At 41.2% G+C, this 17,434-nt stretch overlaps 1 protein-coding gene across 1 annotated transcript in view; it reads right to left on the reverse strand.

The window, feature by feature from the left end:
* Positions 1–17,434, reverse strand: part of METAP2 (methionyl aminopeptidase 2) — a 788,177-nt gene that overhangs the window by 569,779 nt on the left and 200,964 nt on the right. Inside the window, exon 4 of the mRNA XM_044087637.1 lies at positions 10,006–10,108. Coding sequence (XP_043943572.1) covers positions 10,006–10,108 — 103 coding nt within the window. The remainder of the gene's footprint in view (positions 1–10,005; positions 10,109–17,434) is intronic.

Genomic DNA, 17,434 nt, shown 5'->3' on the forward strand with positions numbered 1-17,434 from the left:
TTAACACTGAGAGGTCCAGAATAGGTCTCCATGAGTTTTGTTTCCTTGGGACCAGAAATAGTCTGGAGTAAAAACCTTTTCCTATCTCTGGAAGTGGAACAGGTTCTATGGCTTTCATGACCAATAAAGCGTCCACTTGATTTAAGGCCTCTGACCATTGATGTTTTGGCAGATCCGGCCAACCCGAAGACCTTGGCAGAGTATGAAAGTGGAATTTGTAGCCACTTAAAATCACGTCTAAAACCCATTTGTCCTGGGTAATACGAGTCCAATTTTGGTAGAAAAGAGAAAGTTTTCCTCCGAGAGGGGCTTCCAGGCAAGGAGGACCTGTAGTCCAAGGGAGAGAGTCATTGAGTCTGCTTCTTTTGAGACTGAGGTCTGTCTTCTCCCCTTCTAGGTGAAGAAGCAGTCCATTGTCTGGACCTGTAAGAGGCCTGAGCCTGCCCCCGACCTCTGGAGCGTCTATATCTTCCCCTTTGAGGCCTGTCAGACGTGGGAAAGGACCAATGTCTAGAGAATCTAGGAGGCTGAACTTGCAAAAAATCTTTAACAGTCTGCATAGACTTTGCATTTTCTTCCATCTTTTTAATAACCTCCTCAGCCTTGGACCCAAATAAAACATCAGGCTGAACAGGGGCATCTAACAGTTTAGCCTTAACCTGTTCAGGCAAATTCTGCTCACGAAGCCAAGAATGTCTCCTGATAACAGTACCAGAGGCTGCGGCCCTGCAAGAAGCTTCCAAGGCATCAAAACCACAATGCAAACTATGTTTGCTAACTTGTTCAGTTGCATGCAATACATCCTGTAATTCCTTGTCCTCTGCACATGCAGGAAAGGTAGAGAGCCTTTGCTTTAGAACAGACAAAAGAAATTGCTGATACTTGAACATGTGAAACTGGCAATTTAAAGCTCTAATAGAAAGGGTAGCAGAAGTGTAAACCTTTTTGCCCCACCTGTCCAAGGCACGGGAATCCTTTTCAGAGGGAATAGGATTTTTAGATGAAGCGGCCTTAGCAGCCCTAGAACCCTGAGAAATGGTTTCAGGATTAGCAGAAGGGCTCTCAAATAAGAACTGATGAGAGTCAGGGACTCTGTCTATCAGGCTTAGAAGGAGCAGGCGGCAAAGAATCAGGATTTAGGTTAGCTTCAGAAAAAGCATCATCCACAATATCAAGTACAGGAGGAATAGCCAAAGGTCTGTGTTGAGGGAGAAGGAGAAATTCCCTAAGTCTCTTCTTGGAAGCAGAATAATCCTGACCTTCCCAATGAAAATGCTCCCTCATCTCATGTAAAGTTTCCCCAAAAGAGAAATCTTCAGGGGAGAAGCAGAGGGAATAGAGTCCTCTGCATCAGAATCCTCATAAGGAGGAAAAGAATAATCCTGATCAGAGGAAGAGACAGAAGACACAGAAGCCTGATCAGAAGAATCATAAGGAATATCCTGTCTAGGCCTTTTTTCTGGAGGAGGGTGAGAACCCCTAATCATTGTAAGTAAATCTTCAGCCATCCGAAGTAATTGCTTCTGGGACTTGGGAGCTGTATCCGAGGCAGCTTGTGAAAAAACCCTTGGTTTAACAGGAGTCTTTGACTGTGCCTTTGTCTTTGTAGAAATAATAATATTAGAAGGCCTGAAAACCCCCCCAGAAGCCAGTACCTGCACAGCGGTTCCGGACCTATCTAAAGGAGCGACGTCCGAAGGTCCTGCAGCAGATAAAATACTGGGCCTAGAAGGCTCCCCATGGGAGTCCGTGTCGGCCATTGGTTCCGAAGTGGCGGACGACAGGGGCTGCAAAAGCGCCTCTCTGACGACCGCCGAACCTGAAGCTGGCTCCGGCTGCAAAATATCATGTTTGGACCTCGGAGGCCTATCCTGCGTTTTTTTCTGAATTCCGGTTGACGGCAAAGTATCCGACGACATCCTATAATTAAATCGTCTACTGAAATAATTCAAGGCCCAATCGTACCTACGCTTGATAGTGCGAGAATTAAACCTGGCACAGAACCGACAGCAAGAAACGTCGTGGTCAGGGCCTAAGCAAGGTAGACAGTAAGAGTGGAAATCTTTATGAGGTATTTGTTTCCCACACGATATACAATTATTAACTTTTTCTGACATCGGAGGAGCAAGAAAAAAGTTTCCCCAATGGGGATCTTAGCTTGAGAAGAGAAGTAGAAAACTTCGGACCGACGACAATCAAAGCACGTTGTCTGAAAAATGCCAGGCAACAACTTGCGAGCTGCTTTCCACCGCACGGCAAGAAAGACTGGAGAAGATGGCGTCGGCTGTCAGCTTTATACCTCTGCGTTCTGACGTCAGGGTACTTGCTGGTACAGCCGACACCGGACCCAGACTTTGGGATTCTGGCCGACCTCGGGCTGCCTGCCGGCAGGATCACCCTACAGTTATAACTGCAACAGTGAAACACGAAGAACATGAGGCAGAGGGGGAAAGGATAGGTTTTTCAATTGAAGGATAGGGCATCCACTTTCCGTGCTTGTCTGTGATAAGTCCTTGTGCATAATTTGTCCAGTTGATAATTTTGGGGAGAGGCAAATAGATCTATGTCTGGGCTCCCCCATTTCTGTGTTACCATGCTGAAGACCTGCGGATACAGTTTCCACTCATGCGGGTCCATAAGACTTCTGCTTAGGTCGTCTGCCTGAGTATTTTGTTTTCCTGGCAGGAATTGAGCTTGAAGATGTACTTGGTAAGTCAAGGCCATTGATTTTGTGGCAGATCTGGCCAACCGTTTGGAATTGGCAAAGTATGGAAATGAAATCTGTACCCCTGGGATACTATGTTTAATACCCACTTGTCCTGGGTAATTAACTGCCAATTTTGAGCATGAAATGCTAATTTTCCCCCCAAAGGGGCTGTCAAAAGATAAGTGATTGGTGATGGTAGAGGGAAGTCATTGAGACTGCTTACTGTAGGGTTGTGCTTAGTTTCCTCCAGATTTGGAGGTGGAGGCACCCCATTGCTTTGACCTGTAAGGACCCTGTGATTGGTATCTAGAGCCTTTTGAACACCTGGATTTGCCTTGAGAGGCTCTGTTGGACACAGGAAAGGATCAATTTTTAGTAGGCCAATGCCTACTGAATCTGGGTGGCTGCACTTGTAAGAAATCCTTTACAGTTTGCATAGATTTTGCTTTGTCTTCCATTTTCTTTAAAACCTCTTCTGCCTTATTACCAAACAGAGTATCATGCTGTAAAGGGGCATCCAACAATTTGGCTTTAACATGATCAGGCAGACTTTGCTCCTTGAGCTAGGCATGCCTTCTAATCACAGATCCAGTAACTGCGGCCCTGCAAGAGGCCTCCAAAGAATCAAACCACATTGCAAAGTATGCTTTCCAACCTGTTCTGCTGCATGCAATAATTCCTGTAATTCTTTATTTTCCACACAATCAGAAATCAACATAAATTTTCTGTTTCAAAAAGCGTATAACATGCTGTTGATATTTAAGCATACGAAACTGGCAGTTTAAGGCCTTAATTGTCAAGGTTGCAGAAGTATAAACCTTCTTTCCCCATCTATCCAGTGCCCTGCAATCTCTATCAGAGGGGGTAGGATTTTTGGCTGTAGAGGCCTTTATACCTTTGGGACCCTCTGAGATCGTTTCAGGATCAGCAGCATGATTTTTGAATAGAAATTTGTGGGAGTCAGGAACCCTGCAATATCTGTCTAGCTTACTAGGAGCCGGAGGTAGAGAATCAGGAGCCATGCTTGATTCCGAAAACACATCATTAAAAATACTGAATGTCCAGAAATAAAACACCTAGGGGTAAGGTATCACCAAAGAAAATACTGTTATCAATGCAAAAAGGAGAAAGGTGAATACTCCATGACAATCGAAGCAAATCAGATAAACAACTGCTTCAAATATCCATAAATCCACAGCTTATTGTAAAATAAATGGCCTCTTTATTATAAAAGTAAGTGCTTTCACGTCTCCCTGGACGCTTCATCAGACTTAAGACAGATACAAATATTCAAAGGACCTATTTAAATATCAGATTAACTCTCATAGGAACCAATCAAATGTCTCTCTATAGAGATATGATAAAATAAAACAATTTCCTTAAAGGCATAATTACTTCTATTGTTAAAAATATATTATCATAAAACTTTCACTTGTGTATATCGCTCTATACCAATCTATTACTTATATAAAAGAAAACCACTCTAGAAACATATTTATCATAAGAAGTCCTGTATAAAGAACTTGTGTATATATATATATATATATATATATATATATATATATATATATATATATATATATATATATATATATATATATATATATATATATATATATATATATATATATGTATATATATATATATATATATATATATATATATATATGTATATATATATATATATATATATATATATGTATATATATATATATATATATACATATATATATATATATATATATATATATATATATATATATATATATATATATATATATATATATATATATATATATATATATATATATATATATATATATATATATACACACACACAAAAACCAAAACACAAAAATGCATATATTCTATATATATATATGTGTGTATAAAGACAATAAAAAAGAGAGAGGCAAGGGGGTTATATATATGTTGGCTCACTCAAAAGAAATAATACACATATAGCCCTAATGTAATGTTAAAAACTATCTATACTTAGTGCCTCAGAGGTTTATCTGAAAGAAATGGCTTTAATGTGAATCTATCATTCAAGCCATGTCCTCTGTCTGCAGACAACCTAATTATCCATTTTGCTTCTTCTTTTTCCGTGTAATTACTAATATTTCCTAACCTTTCTGTGGCATATATGAATTCCAAAACCATAAATCTAAAAGTGTGTGTCATATAATTTTGCAAAACATGGTTAGCTAAAGCATTACATTCATTCAACCTATTGATGGCATATATGTGTTATCTAATCCTCTCCCTTAATGTTCTATTAGTTTTACCAACATAGAAACTTTTACATTTATGACAAAACTAAATAAACTACATTTCAGGATTTGCAATCAGCATAATGGCTGAATTCATATTCACATCAGACGAGCGGTTCGAGTTCCAGAAGAAGACTCTGAAACCCATACACAAGATTTGACTGTAAACCTTTCACAGTATGTATTATCTGAGCATGAAAAATCTGTTCTAAATAAGGGACTCTCATTTATCCCTTCACAAAGCATAGATGTAAGTGATTTGGTTGTAGATATAAGATGTTTTACCAGGAATGTAGCATTAGGTATGCAATTTGGTAATTATACGGTGAATGAAGATAATGCATTTAACTTTAGAAAACCATCAACATATATGCCTAATTTACATCCATTGTTAGAGTTTTGAAAAAGCTTGTACAAATGATTTATTCAAGTCGTTTCAAAGGGGAAATAAGTTGAAAACTGAATTTTTCAATTTAACTAAGGAAGAGAAGTCAGCATTGAATGATTTACAGCACAATGATGGTATAGTTATAAGACCAGCAGATAAAGGGGGTGCTATTGTATTATTAGACAGTAGTTACTATAAAACTACGATTATTGAGATGTTATCAGACACTACTACATACAAGAAGCTAATGATGTCAGAATTAAATAGGATTATTAAAACAGTGCACCCGGATCTTTATGACATGCTGATGTGTAATATTATTGATGACAACTTATATAGATATTTTCTGATAGAGAAACCACTAGTACCTATCTTTAGAGGCCTTCCGAAAATACACAAGAAATTAGATAACCCTCCACTTAGACCTACAGTCTCTGGAAAGGGCTGGTTGATGGAAAGTATGTCTATTTATCTAGAGAAACAGCTGAGACCTATAGCGGATTCCACTGTTTCCATTTTACGTGATACACAACAATTCTTAGAAACCTTAGCACCGTATAATTTTGATGGAAGTTTGGAAGACTCTGATTATATGGTGACGCTAGATGTAAAATCGTTATTCACCAGCATATCGAATGATGTAGGAGTAGATTTTTTGAGATTATATTCAATTCAGAAAGGAATGGCCAATAGCCCGGTTATGAAGATAACTATGCTAATGGAATTAGTCCTTACAAATAATGTTTTCATTTTTGACAGAAATTACTATTTACAAAACAACAGGAGTAGCAATGGGCACACCACGTGCCAATTCCTGTGCCAACTTGGTATTGGCATATTGGGAATCCACACACATTTTGGAACATTTGATATACTCGCAGTATATTAAATATTACAAAAGATTTGTAGATGACTTTTTTGATATGGGGAGGTGATTTGGATAGTTTAGATAAGTTTATTACATATATTAATGGGACAACCACTTTTTTGACATTAACTAGTGAAAAATCCCAGTATAAACTAGAATTTTTGGATGTACTGATACTGAAAGAGAAAGGGATAATAAATACTGAGATTTACAGAAAGCCATGTAGGAGGAATGCTCTCCTACATAGGGATAGCATGCACCCCCCACATATACATAGGAATACAATTAAGAATCAAGTTATGCGTTATTCTCGCCTAACAAGTAGAGATTCTGTGTACCTTGGAGCAGTGGAAGGTATACAAAGAGAGTTTACAGAGAGAGGTTATCACAAGAAGGACCTCAGAGTATTACAAGAGATCGATCATGATAATGCTGGTCTACCATATATCAGGAGAAATAGAGTAACCCCTATGGAACATAGAACTAATAGTCAAGGAATTAGAAGGATAGTTATTCCCTATACAAATAGTAATAGTTCAATAACAGAGGTTATTAAGAAAAATTGGGAGATATTACAATTGGATGACAATATAAAAGGACTAGTTGGAACCCACCCTAGTTTTGGTTATAGAAACACCAAGTCATTAAAAAGACTACTTTGTTATGAGAAAACAGCAAATAGGGGATTAAGCTCAACCAGAAAAGGAACTTTTGCTTGTCGTAGTTGTAACCTATGTAATTTTATCATGAATACAAATTGTTTTGAACATCCTGATACAGGTATTAAATATGAATTTAGCCATTATGCTGACTGCAAATCCAGAAATGTAGTTTATTTAGCTTTATGTCATAAATGTAAAAGTTTCTATGTTGGTAAAACTAACAGAACATTAAGGAAGAGGATTAGAGAACACACATTCATTCTCCCTATTGATGGCATATATAATGCTTTAGCTAACCATGTTTTGCAAAATGATATGACACAAACTTTTACATTTATGGTTTTGGAATTCATATATGCTACAGAAAGGTTAGGAAATATTAGTAATTACACTGAAAAAGAAGCAGCAAAATAGATAATTAGGTTGTCTGCTGACAGAGGACACGGCTTGAATGATAGATTCACATTAAAGCCATTTCTTTCAGATAAACCTCTGAGGCACTAAGTATAGATGTTTTTTTAACATTACATTAGGGCTATATGTGTGTATTATTTCTTTTGAGCGAACCAACATATATATAACCCCCCCTTGCCTCTCTGTTTTATTGTCTTTATTTATACACATATATATAGAATATATGCATTTTTGTATTTCAGTTTGTGTGTGTGTGTGTGTGTATATATATATATATATATATATATATATATATATATATATATATATATATATATATATAGTTTTCTTTTTGTATGTTTGTTTATATATATACAAGTTCTTTATACAGGACTTATGATAAATATGTTTCTAGAGTGGTTTTCTTTTATAAAAGTAATAGATTGGTATAGAGAGATATACACAAGTGAAAGTTTTATGATAATATATTTTTAACAATAGAAGTAATTATGCCTTTAAGGAAATTGTTTTATTTTATCATATCTCTAGAGAGAGACATTTGATTGGTTCCTATGAGAGTTAATTTGATATTTAAATAGGTCCTTTGAATATTTGTATCTGTCTTAAGTCTGATGAAGCGTCCAGGGAGACGTGAAAGTGCTTACTTTTATAATAAAGAGGCCATTTATTTTACAATAAGCTGTGGATTTATGGATATTTGAAGCAGTTGTTTATCTGATTTGCTTCGATTGTCGTGGAGTATTCACCTTTCTCCTTTTTGACATAATCAACAATGTCTAATACAGGAGGTATAGCCAAAGGCCTATGCTGAAGAAGAAGAAGGAAATCCCCAAGCCTCTTTGTTGATTCAGAGAAATCTTGACTCTCCCAATGAAAATGTTCCCTTAAAGTATGCAAGGTTTCCCCAAAAGAATAATCCTCAGGAGGAGATGCAGATGGGTTGGATTCTTCTGCATCTGAATCCTTATAGGGTGGTATAGAAAATTCCTCATCAGAAGAGGAATTAGAAGAAATAGAAACCTAATTTGAAGATTCATAATCAGTGTCTTGCCTAAGCCTCTTCGCAGGGGGTGGGGGGGATAGGGAACCCCTGATCAAAGTAATTAAGTCCTCAGCCATTTTGATCATCTGTTTTCTAGGCATAGGGGCCTGAGCACGTGGCTCATGCGTCAGTTTTTTAGACTTAAATATTTTTGAAGCTGGCAACGGTTTTATATAAAAATGTTGAGGCCTGAAAACACCCTCAGAAGCCGGTGCCTGCCCATCCAAGGGAGAGACATCCGCGGGTTCAATACTCTGAGAATCTCGCAGCATACCGGACTCCACGTGGGTCTCACTAGAGGCCTGCGACTCAAAAAGTAGTGGGTATCAGGGGCTGCGAAAGCACCTCACTAAGTACCAGCGAACTGGCGACTGGCTTAGGAGAAACTTCATCATCGGTTTTGGACCTCAGTCTGTCTTTTTCTTTGTGATTTTTGTGAACTCCCATAGTCGGATTGCTAACAGACAACATTTCAGGGTAATTAAATCTGGATCCAAAATATTTTGAAGCAAAAATATACCGATGCTTAATAGTGCATTGGTTAAATCTAGCACAAAACCGACAGCAAGGCATGTTATGATCTGGGCCTAGGCAAGGAACACAGTACAAATGAAAATCCTTATGAGGCATTTGCTTCCCACAAGTAATGCAATTATTAACGTTTACTGACATCGGTAAGGAGCAAGAAAAAGTTTCCCCAATGGGGTACTTAGCTGCTGTTGAAGACTTCGGTTCTGAAACTCGAATGCAAAAATTTCAGGAGTCTGCCAACTGGCACTTGCGAACTGCTTCTGCTTCGGGCACCGCGCGGCAATAGACTGAATAAAATCTCGTTGGCTGCATGTTTTATACCCCTGACAACCTGACGTCATGGAAGAGGAGACAGCAACCAAAGCAGGACCCCAAGACTTTGTTATTCAGGCCGACTGAGGGCAACCTGCCAGTAGATTACCCAAATGTAATGACTGCAACAGTGAAACACGAAGAACATCCCCAAAGCATGATACTGCCGCCACCATGCTTCACTGTGGGGATGGTGTTCATTTGGTGATGCGAAGTGTTGTTTTTGCGCCAAACATACCTTTTGGAATTGTGGCCAAAAAGTTCAACCTTGGTCTCATCAGACCAGAACACATTTTTCCACATGCTTTTGGGAGACTTGATGTATTGTTTTGCAAATTTTAGCTGGGTCTGGATGTTTTTCTGTGTAAGAAAAGGCTCCCATCTTGCAATCCTACCCAATAGGCCAGACATATGGAGAACACGACTGATTATCACATGTAGTACACAACAAGTACTTGCCAGAAATTCCAACAGCTCTTCAGTGTTGCTGTAGGTCTCTTGGCAGCCTCACTGACCACTTTTCATCTTGTCTTTTTATCAATTTTGGAGAGACGCCCAGTTCTTTTTTTGTACCCAAGAAGACTTGAATGCTGGAATTTTATTTTAAACACACACACATACACATTATATATATATATATATATATATATATATATATATATATATATATATATATATATATATATATATATATACACACATAGAGAAAGAAACAGAGGGAGGGAGGGAGAGGAAGAAATTCACCTGATACACATAATCAAGCTGCCAACAACTACTAATTACAGAATTTGTATCAATAATTACTTACCCATCTTTTGTTGTTGGGTATTCACATTCTTGCCCTTTTGGAAATACTCCATTAGGAAAGAGTTCACAGACTGGAATTGAAGGAGGATCTGTCTGAACTCTGGCTGTTAAAAGTAAGCAAAATGAACGTACTTACTACAGAGAAGAAAAAACGTTGAGTAGCCTGTGCAGGAGAATAGTTCCCTCTGTAGTATTAAAGTACAAAGTATTACAAACAAATATACATGCAAGATAGCATAATACTAAAATATGTATATACATGTGCACAGCACACACAGAGAAGACACACAGACACAGATGTACTTAAAAACATATGAAAGACTACCAGACCACAATTTTATTTTTCTCTGCCCATGAAATGTATTTACTTATAGCTGAATGACGAAAAGTACAGTTTTGTACCTACCATAAATGTAGATGTCCGATAGGTATGCATCTGCAGTCATAACATATGGGTTGTCCTGCCTCAGGCAGCCCTTGGTCGGCAGATTCCAAAGTCTGGGTCTGGCCTCGGCTGATGTCGCACTTTCCCGGCGTCAGAGCGTCTGGGGTATAAAGCATCAGCCGACGCCATTTTCCTCAGTTTTTCTTGCCCCAGATGCCAGGTGCCCTCTAGGAAGGCTAAATTTGGATAAATGCTGAAAAGTTCCAAACATTTGCAAATTATATACATGTATAAACAAACAAATACACCATAATAGATTCCCCCAGCTAGCTGAAAGAGGGGTAAGCACCCTAGGAATACCACAGAGGGGAAGGAGGGTGGGTAATCCTGACTGCAGATGCATACCTATCGGACATCTACATTTATGGTAGGTACAAAACTGTACTATGTCCTTCAAGGATGCATCTGCAGTCATAACATATGGGTAGAATACCATAGCCAATCTGGGGGAGGAGGTACTAAGAGAAGGATGGTGTAGTTAGGATCCCCTGCAGCACTGCAGTTGCAAACCCTGCTCGGGATCTGCAGTATAAAGGTAGATTGTAATGTTTGGCAAATGTATGCACGGAGCTCCAAGTAGCAGCTTCTAAAATGTCCTTGGTAGCCACCCCTCGTAGGAAAGCTGTAGTGGTGGCTGTGGCCCTTGTGGAGTGAGGCCTGATATTTTCAGGAACTGTCTTTCCATGAAAGGAGTAACAAAAGCGAATGCAATTTCCTATCCATTTTGAAATTGTCTGTTTGGAAATTGCTCTTCCTTGCACCCCAGTTGCATATGCTACAAAAAGTTGGTCAGTTTTTCTGCTAGTTTTCGTTCTGTCCAAATAGTAGCGTAGTTGTCTGTGTATATCTAGGGTGTGCAAAAGTTTTTCCCCTTTGTTCTGTAGGTTAGGGAAGAACGTAGGCAAGTGAATAGCTTGGTTCAAGGATACCCTAGATACCACCTTTGGCATGAAAGTAGGATTGGTTCTTAGTGACACTCTATCCTGGTGAAAAATAAGAAAAGGCTGCACTGCCATTAATGCTTGTAACTCAGATACTCTTCTTGCTGAAGTGATTGCCAGAAGGAATGCAGTTTTCCAAGATAAAAACTGTAGGTCTGTTGATGCTGCTGGTTCAAAAGGAGGTAGTGTCAGTTTTTCCAGCACAAAATTGAGATCCCATGCAGGTAGGGGGGTTCTTCTTGGAGGTTTAACATTTTTGATCCCTCTCAAAAATTGCCTGAGAAGAGGGTGTGAGAAGATAGGTAGATCCATATTGTATTCTGCTGAAATTGCTGAAGCATGAATCTTAATGGAAGAATAAGACAGGCCATTGTGGAACAATTCTGCTAAGTATTCTAGGATGTGTGCTAGGTTTGCCACTGACATCTGTGCCCTTTGATGTGCTCCAAATGAGAAATCTCTTCCATTTAGCTGAGTAGGTCTTCCTTGTGGAAGGTCTGCGAGCCTCCAGGATAATGTCCTTCACCCTCTGAGATAAAACAGTTTGGTTGGGATTTAAGGAATTTTCCAGGCAGTTAGCTGCAATGTTTTCAAGTTTGGATGCAGGGTCTTGAAGTTGTTCTGTGTTAGAAGAAGAGGCCATAGGGGAAGAGGCCATGAATTTTCCTGAGACATGCTTCTCAATAGTGGGTACCAGTGTTGTCTTGGCCAGTCCGGAGCTATTAGTATCACTTTTGGCTGTTCCTCCCTGATCTTCAGTAGAACCTTGTACATCAATGGGAGAGGTGGAAAGGCATATACTGTTAGGGCATTCCAGCTGAAAGAGAGAGAGTCCACCCTCCATGCTTGTGGGTGGTATGTCCTTGAGCAGAATGTCTTCAGTTGGTGGTTGAGTGGGGAGGCGAACAGATCTATCTCCGGCATTCCCCATGTCTTTGTTATGAGTTTGAAGATGTCTGGATGCAGCATCCATTCGTGTGCATCCATGGTAGTTCTGCTTAGGCTGTCTGCTAGTGCACTTTCTTTTCCTGGTACGAATTTGGCCTGCAGCTGGATATTGAGATTCAGGCATAGATTCCACAGATTCATAGCCATCCGGCATAGAGGGTAGGAATGTGTGCCTCCCTGTTTATGTACCACATGACCGTGGTGTTGTCTGTCCTTGTTAACAGATGTCCTTGTTGGAGGAAGGGACTGAATGCCTCGATTGCATGCCTCACTACCAGCATTTCCTTTTGGTTTATGTGCATGCTTAGCTGCCCTTGAGGCCACAGGCCTTGGATACGTTTGTCCTCCATGTGTGCTCCCCAACCTCGGTCTGAGGCGTCCGTGGTGATGGTCTGCCTTGCTTTTGGTTTGTTGAAAGGCAACCCTCTGTTGGACTGGCAGGCCTGAGCCCACCACAGGAATTCCTTTTGAAGGCATGGAATGATTGGTATCATGGTTTCTAGACTGTGACTGTGTTGAGACCATACACTCCTTAGGTACCATTGTAATTTTCTCATATGCAGCCTGGCATGTGGAATTAAAATTATGCAGGATGCCATGTAACCCAGGGCCTGCAGGACTTTCCTTGCAGTAAGCTCAGTTTGTCTTGTCAGAATCATGAAATAATCTGGAAGTTATTTTTGTTTTTCTTCTGTGAGAAAAGCCATCTGGGTGATTGTGTCCAGATCCGCACCCAAAAAGGTTATCCTTTGGGATGGTACTAGTCTTGACTTTTGGATGTTGACTGTGTATCCCAAGGTCTGTAGCAGGTGTATGGTATAGGCCAAGTCCTTTAACAATTTGTTCTTGTTGTCCGCTTGTATTAGGCAGTCGTCCAGGTATGGATAAATTTGAATTCCCTGAAGTCTGCAATGTGCAATTACTGATGCCAGGCATTTCGTGAATACTCTGGGCGTAGTAGATAAGCCAAAGGGCAATGCTGAGAATTGATAATGCTCTGATCCTGCAAGAAATCTGAGGTGTCTTCTGCAATCTGGTCGGATAGGGACGTGCAGGTATGCCTCCTTGAGATCTAGAGTCACCAGCCAAGACTCCTTGCCCAACATGGGAAGAAGCTGCTGTAGGGTCAGCATTTTGAATTTTGGCACAATGAGATAAGTGTTCAGTGCGGACAGGTCAAGAATAGGCCTCCATTGGTTTTCTTTTCTTGGTACAGGGAATAGTCTGGAGTAAAATCCTTGGCCTTGTTCTGTGCATGGTACCCTTTCTATAGCTTTCATCTGAAGTAAATTGCTGATTTGTCTGAAAGCCTCTGCCTTCTGGTTTGGTGGAAGGTTTGGCATTCCGCTTCTTTTTGGCAAAGTGTGGAAGTGAAACCTGTATCCTTTGTCTATTATTTGCAATGTCCATGTATCCTTTGTAATGCAATGCCAGTTTTTTGAGAATAAAGCCAGCTTTCCGCCCAAGGGTGCTTCCAGTTGATCCCTGGTAGGCAGAATCAGAGTCAAGTCATTGGGTCTGTCGTGTAGTAGTGGTTGTAGTTGTAGCTGTTGCACTACTCCTCTGGTTGGCAGGCTGCCACTGACGGCCTCTGTAGGGGCCCTTCGATTGACCTCTGCCTCTAGGGTGCCTGTTCCTGCCTCTCTGTGCTCTGGATGAGTCTGGAAAGGACCAATTCTTTGTAGGCCAGTTTCTGCTGAACCTCGGTGGTTGAACTTGCAGGAAATCTTTAACTGTTTGCACAGATTTTGCTTTTTCTTCAACCTTTTTTAGAATCTCCTGTGCAGGGAGCCAAATAAATTTTGTTTCTCCATTGGAGCATCGAGGAGTTTAGATTTGACATGGTCTGGCAAAGATTGCTCCTTCAGCCAGGCATGCCTACGAATAACTGCCCCAGTCATAGCTGACCTAAATGAAGCCTCCAGTGCATCATAGCCACATTTTAAAAAATGATTACTAACCTGTTGTGAGTTATGTACCAAATCCTGAAGGGACGTACGGTCTAAGGGTTCAGGAGAAGAAAGTTTCTTATTCAGTTGATCTAACAAAAATTCTTGGTACTGTATCATATGGAATTGACAGTTTAATGCCCTGGCAGAAAGAGTAGCAGATGTATAAACCTTTTTTCCCCATCTCTCTAATGCTCTAGACTCTCTTTCAGAGGGTAGGGGATTTTTGGCAGTAGCGGCTGCAACCCCTTTAGGGCCCTGAGAAATAGTTTCTGGGTCTGCAGCATGGGCTTTATACAGATGGAAATGAGAATCCGGGACCCTGTAATATCTGTCAGGTTTGGCAGGGGCCGGAGGAAGAGAATCAGGGGCTGTACTAACATCATTGTACACATCATCAATAACATTTAGAACAGGAGGTATAGCTAAGGGCCTATGCTGAGGCAAATGCAAAAAGGTCCTTAATCTTTTTCTAGAATCAGAGAAATCCTGACCTTGCCATTGAAAGTGCTCTCTCATGGAGTGTAAAGTCTCCCCAAAGGAAAATTCTTCAGGAGGGGAGGCCGAAGGGATAGATTCCTCTGCATCTGAATCCTCATAAGGTGAGTAGGCCCCTTCCTGGTGGTCTGACAAATCAGATCCATCCGTGGAGGAATCTGAGGAGTGAGGTTCAGAGGGGTCAGTCCTGGGCCTTTTGTCTGGAGGAGGTTGAGAGGCCCTGTCTGGGTGAGGTTGTGAACCCCTAATTAAGGAGATAAGGTCCTCAGCAAGGCTGAGGATCTGTGAACTAGAGGAAGGCCTCTGAGATGAAGATTTGGCAGGCAAAACTTTTGAAAGTTTGGCAGCTTTAGCCCTGGAGAAGGCCTTAATAGACATAGAAGCTGGGGGCCTAGCTGCCCTACATGCAGGGGTAGAAATGTCCAAAGGTATGGTGTCGGACAATTCCTGAACACTAGCTTCGGTAGGGAGTTCTGAAGCCGACTCAGCCGGGGCCTCCCTGGCCTCGGTGGTCGGAAGTATGGTTTCGGTAGTAGGAATCGGCGTGGACTCTGTTTCGGTCCTTTTCCTTGCGTTTGACCACATGCGAAGTCGGAGTCTCCGACGGCATTTTATAAGCAAAAGCGGCTCCAAAAAATTCCTCTGCAAACTCCGACCGACGTCTAAGAGTCCGTCGGTTGAAGGAGGCACAGGCTAAACAAGCTGATACGTCGTGGTCTGGGCCTAAGCAAGGAAGGCAGTAAGAATGGAAATCCTTATGAGGTACTTGTTTCCCACAAGTTAAACAATTATTTACTTTGTCTGACATCGGCTGAGGCAAGAAAGAGCCCCCAACGGGGTACTTAGCTTTTTTCGAAGTCTTCGGTAGCTGAAATCTCTGGATCTGATCGACCGGCACTTGCGAACAGCTTCTGCTTCGTGCACCGCGCGACAAGAAAGACTGAGGAAAATGGCATCGGCTGATGCTTTTATACCCCAGACGCTCTGACGTCGGGGAAAGTGCGACATCAGCCGAGGCCAGACCCAGACTTTGGAATCCGGCCGACCGAAGGGCTGCCTGAGGCAGGACAACCCATATGTTATGACTGCAGATGCATCCTTGAAGGACATTATGACTAGTACTACTGCATGGTACAGAAACCTGGTCAGTAAAGGCAGAGTAGTTGAGGAAGCTACAGGTGACAGACACCCGAGGCATGTGGCAGGATGCACACTGTGGGACAGATGTAAAAATGAGGACTTAAGAGGAGAAGCCAAAATAGCTCCAATTGCAGAAAAGTTCAGAGAGCTTATTGTGGTTTGGGCACACATGCAGAAAAGCAGAAGACAATCTGGTGAACAAAATTTGAGACAGACAGGAAGAAGGACAGAGAAAATGAAGTCATCCAAAGATGTAGATGGATTGTGTGAGTGGAGACCTGCGATAGTCCGGCATTAGTGTGGCACTGAAGAGAGAGACATTGCAACAGTTGACATGACACCTGAACCCCATGTAGAAAATGGGAAAAATTGTGTTGTTGGTGGCTGATGGCCAGGTAAATTAAACTGCTCCCACTGACCTTTCTTGGCAATAAACAAGTCATAACCAGAAGAAGCACAATCCTCATACCAGATCATGATTTCAGACAACAGAATTCAAACCAGCTGATACGTAAGGAGGCCTTCTGCAATGTGTAACTAGTGAGACTTCCTCTTCTGATTTTACAAGATCGGCACAACTCTGAATGTTCTCTCATCTCAGCACTAAAGGAAGTGTGCATTTTCAAAAGGAAAGAATAGCTGTGTAAAATCTTACCGTAACAATAGATGTCCTTCTCTTCCATGATGCAGTATTCTTGTTGTGGGATTTCCTGCCCTCAGGCGACACATACGTCGGCTCTTACACAAAAGCTTCAGCTTGACTGTTGCAGCTGCGTGGGACGTCACACATAGGGTCATAAACTAGGCACCTTAATTGTGACGTCTGTACGCACAATCCTCAGAACTTGAAGCTCAGCAGACAGAACAGAAGGCCCAGCAGGAGGAGGTGTCAGTGATGTCAGGTGTAGGACCTTGGGCACATTTTGTAGTACTGACAGGTCCAAGGTGAAAGGAGTATGAGATTAGGACCTATGGACATGCTGGGATGAAAATGAGAATGATGGGGGGGGGGGTTATTGGTGGGTGGGAAGGAATACTGCAATGTGGAAGAGAAGGACATCTATGGTTAGGGTAAGATTTTACACAACTATTCTATGTCCTTCTATTCCTATGTTGCAGTATTCTTGTTGTGGGAGAGTACCACAGCTTAGTTGGATGAAAGGGTGGTGGATGCGGACGAAGACTCTACAAATCCCTGTAGGATTGCCCTGGCAAATCCTGCAGGTGGCTCTGGAGACCTGGTCTAACTTGTAGTGTTTGGTGAAAGTGTGGATTGTGGACCATGTGGCTGCTTCCATAAAGGAAGACGTGTCCAGACCTTTTCGGAAAGCCTTGGAGGTGGCCACTGCCCTGGTGGAATGGGCTTTTACTCCCACTGGGGGATTTTTTCCATGGTGGGAGTAGCAAAGACAGATGGCTTTCCTGATCCAACATGCGATGATTTGTTTGGGGACTGCCTTGCCCAATGCTCTGGGATGGAAGGAAACAGAGTCGATTGGATTTCCTAAT

This window comes from Protopterus annectens, chromosome 11.part0 (genome assembly GCF_019279795.1).
Source record: "Protopterus annectens isolate FY-2018-M chromosome 11.part0, PAN1.0, whole genome shotgun sequence".
Taxonomy (NCBI): Eukaryota; Metazoa; Chordata; order Ceratodontiformes; family Protopteridae; genus Protopterus; species Protopterus annectens.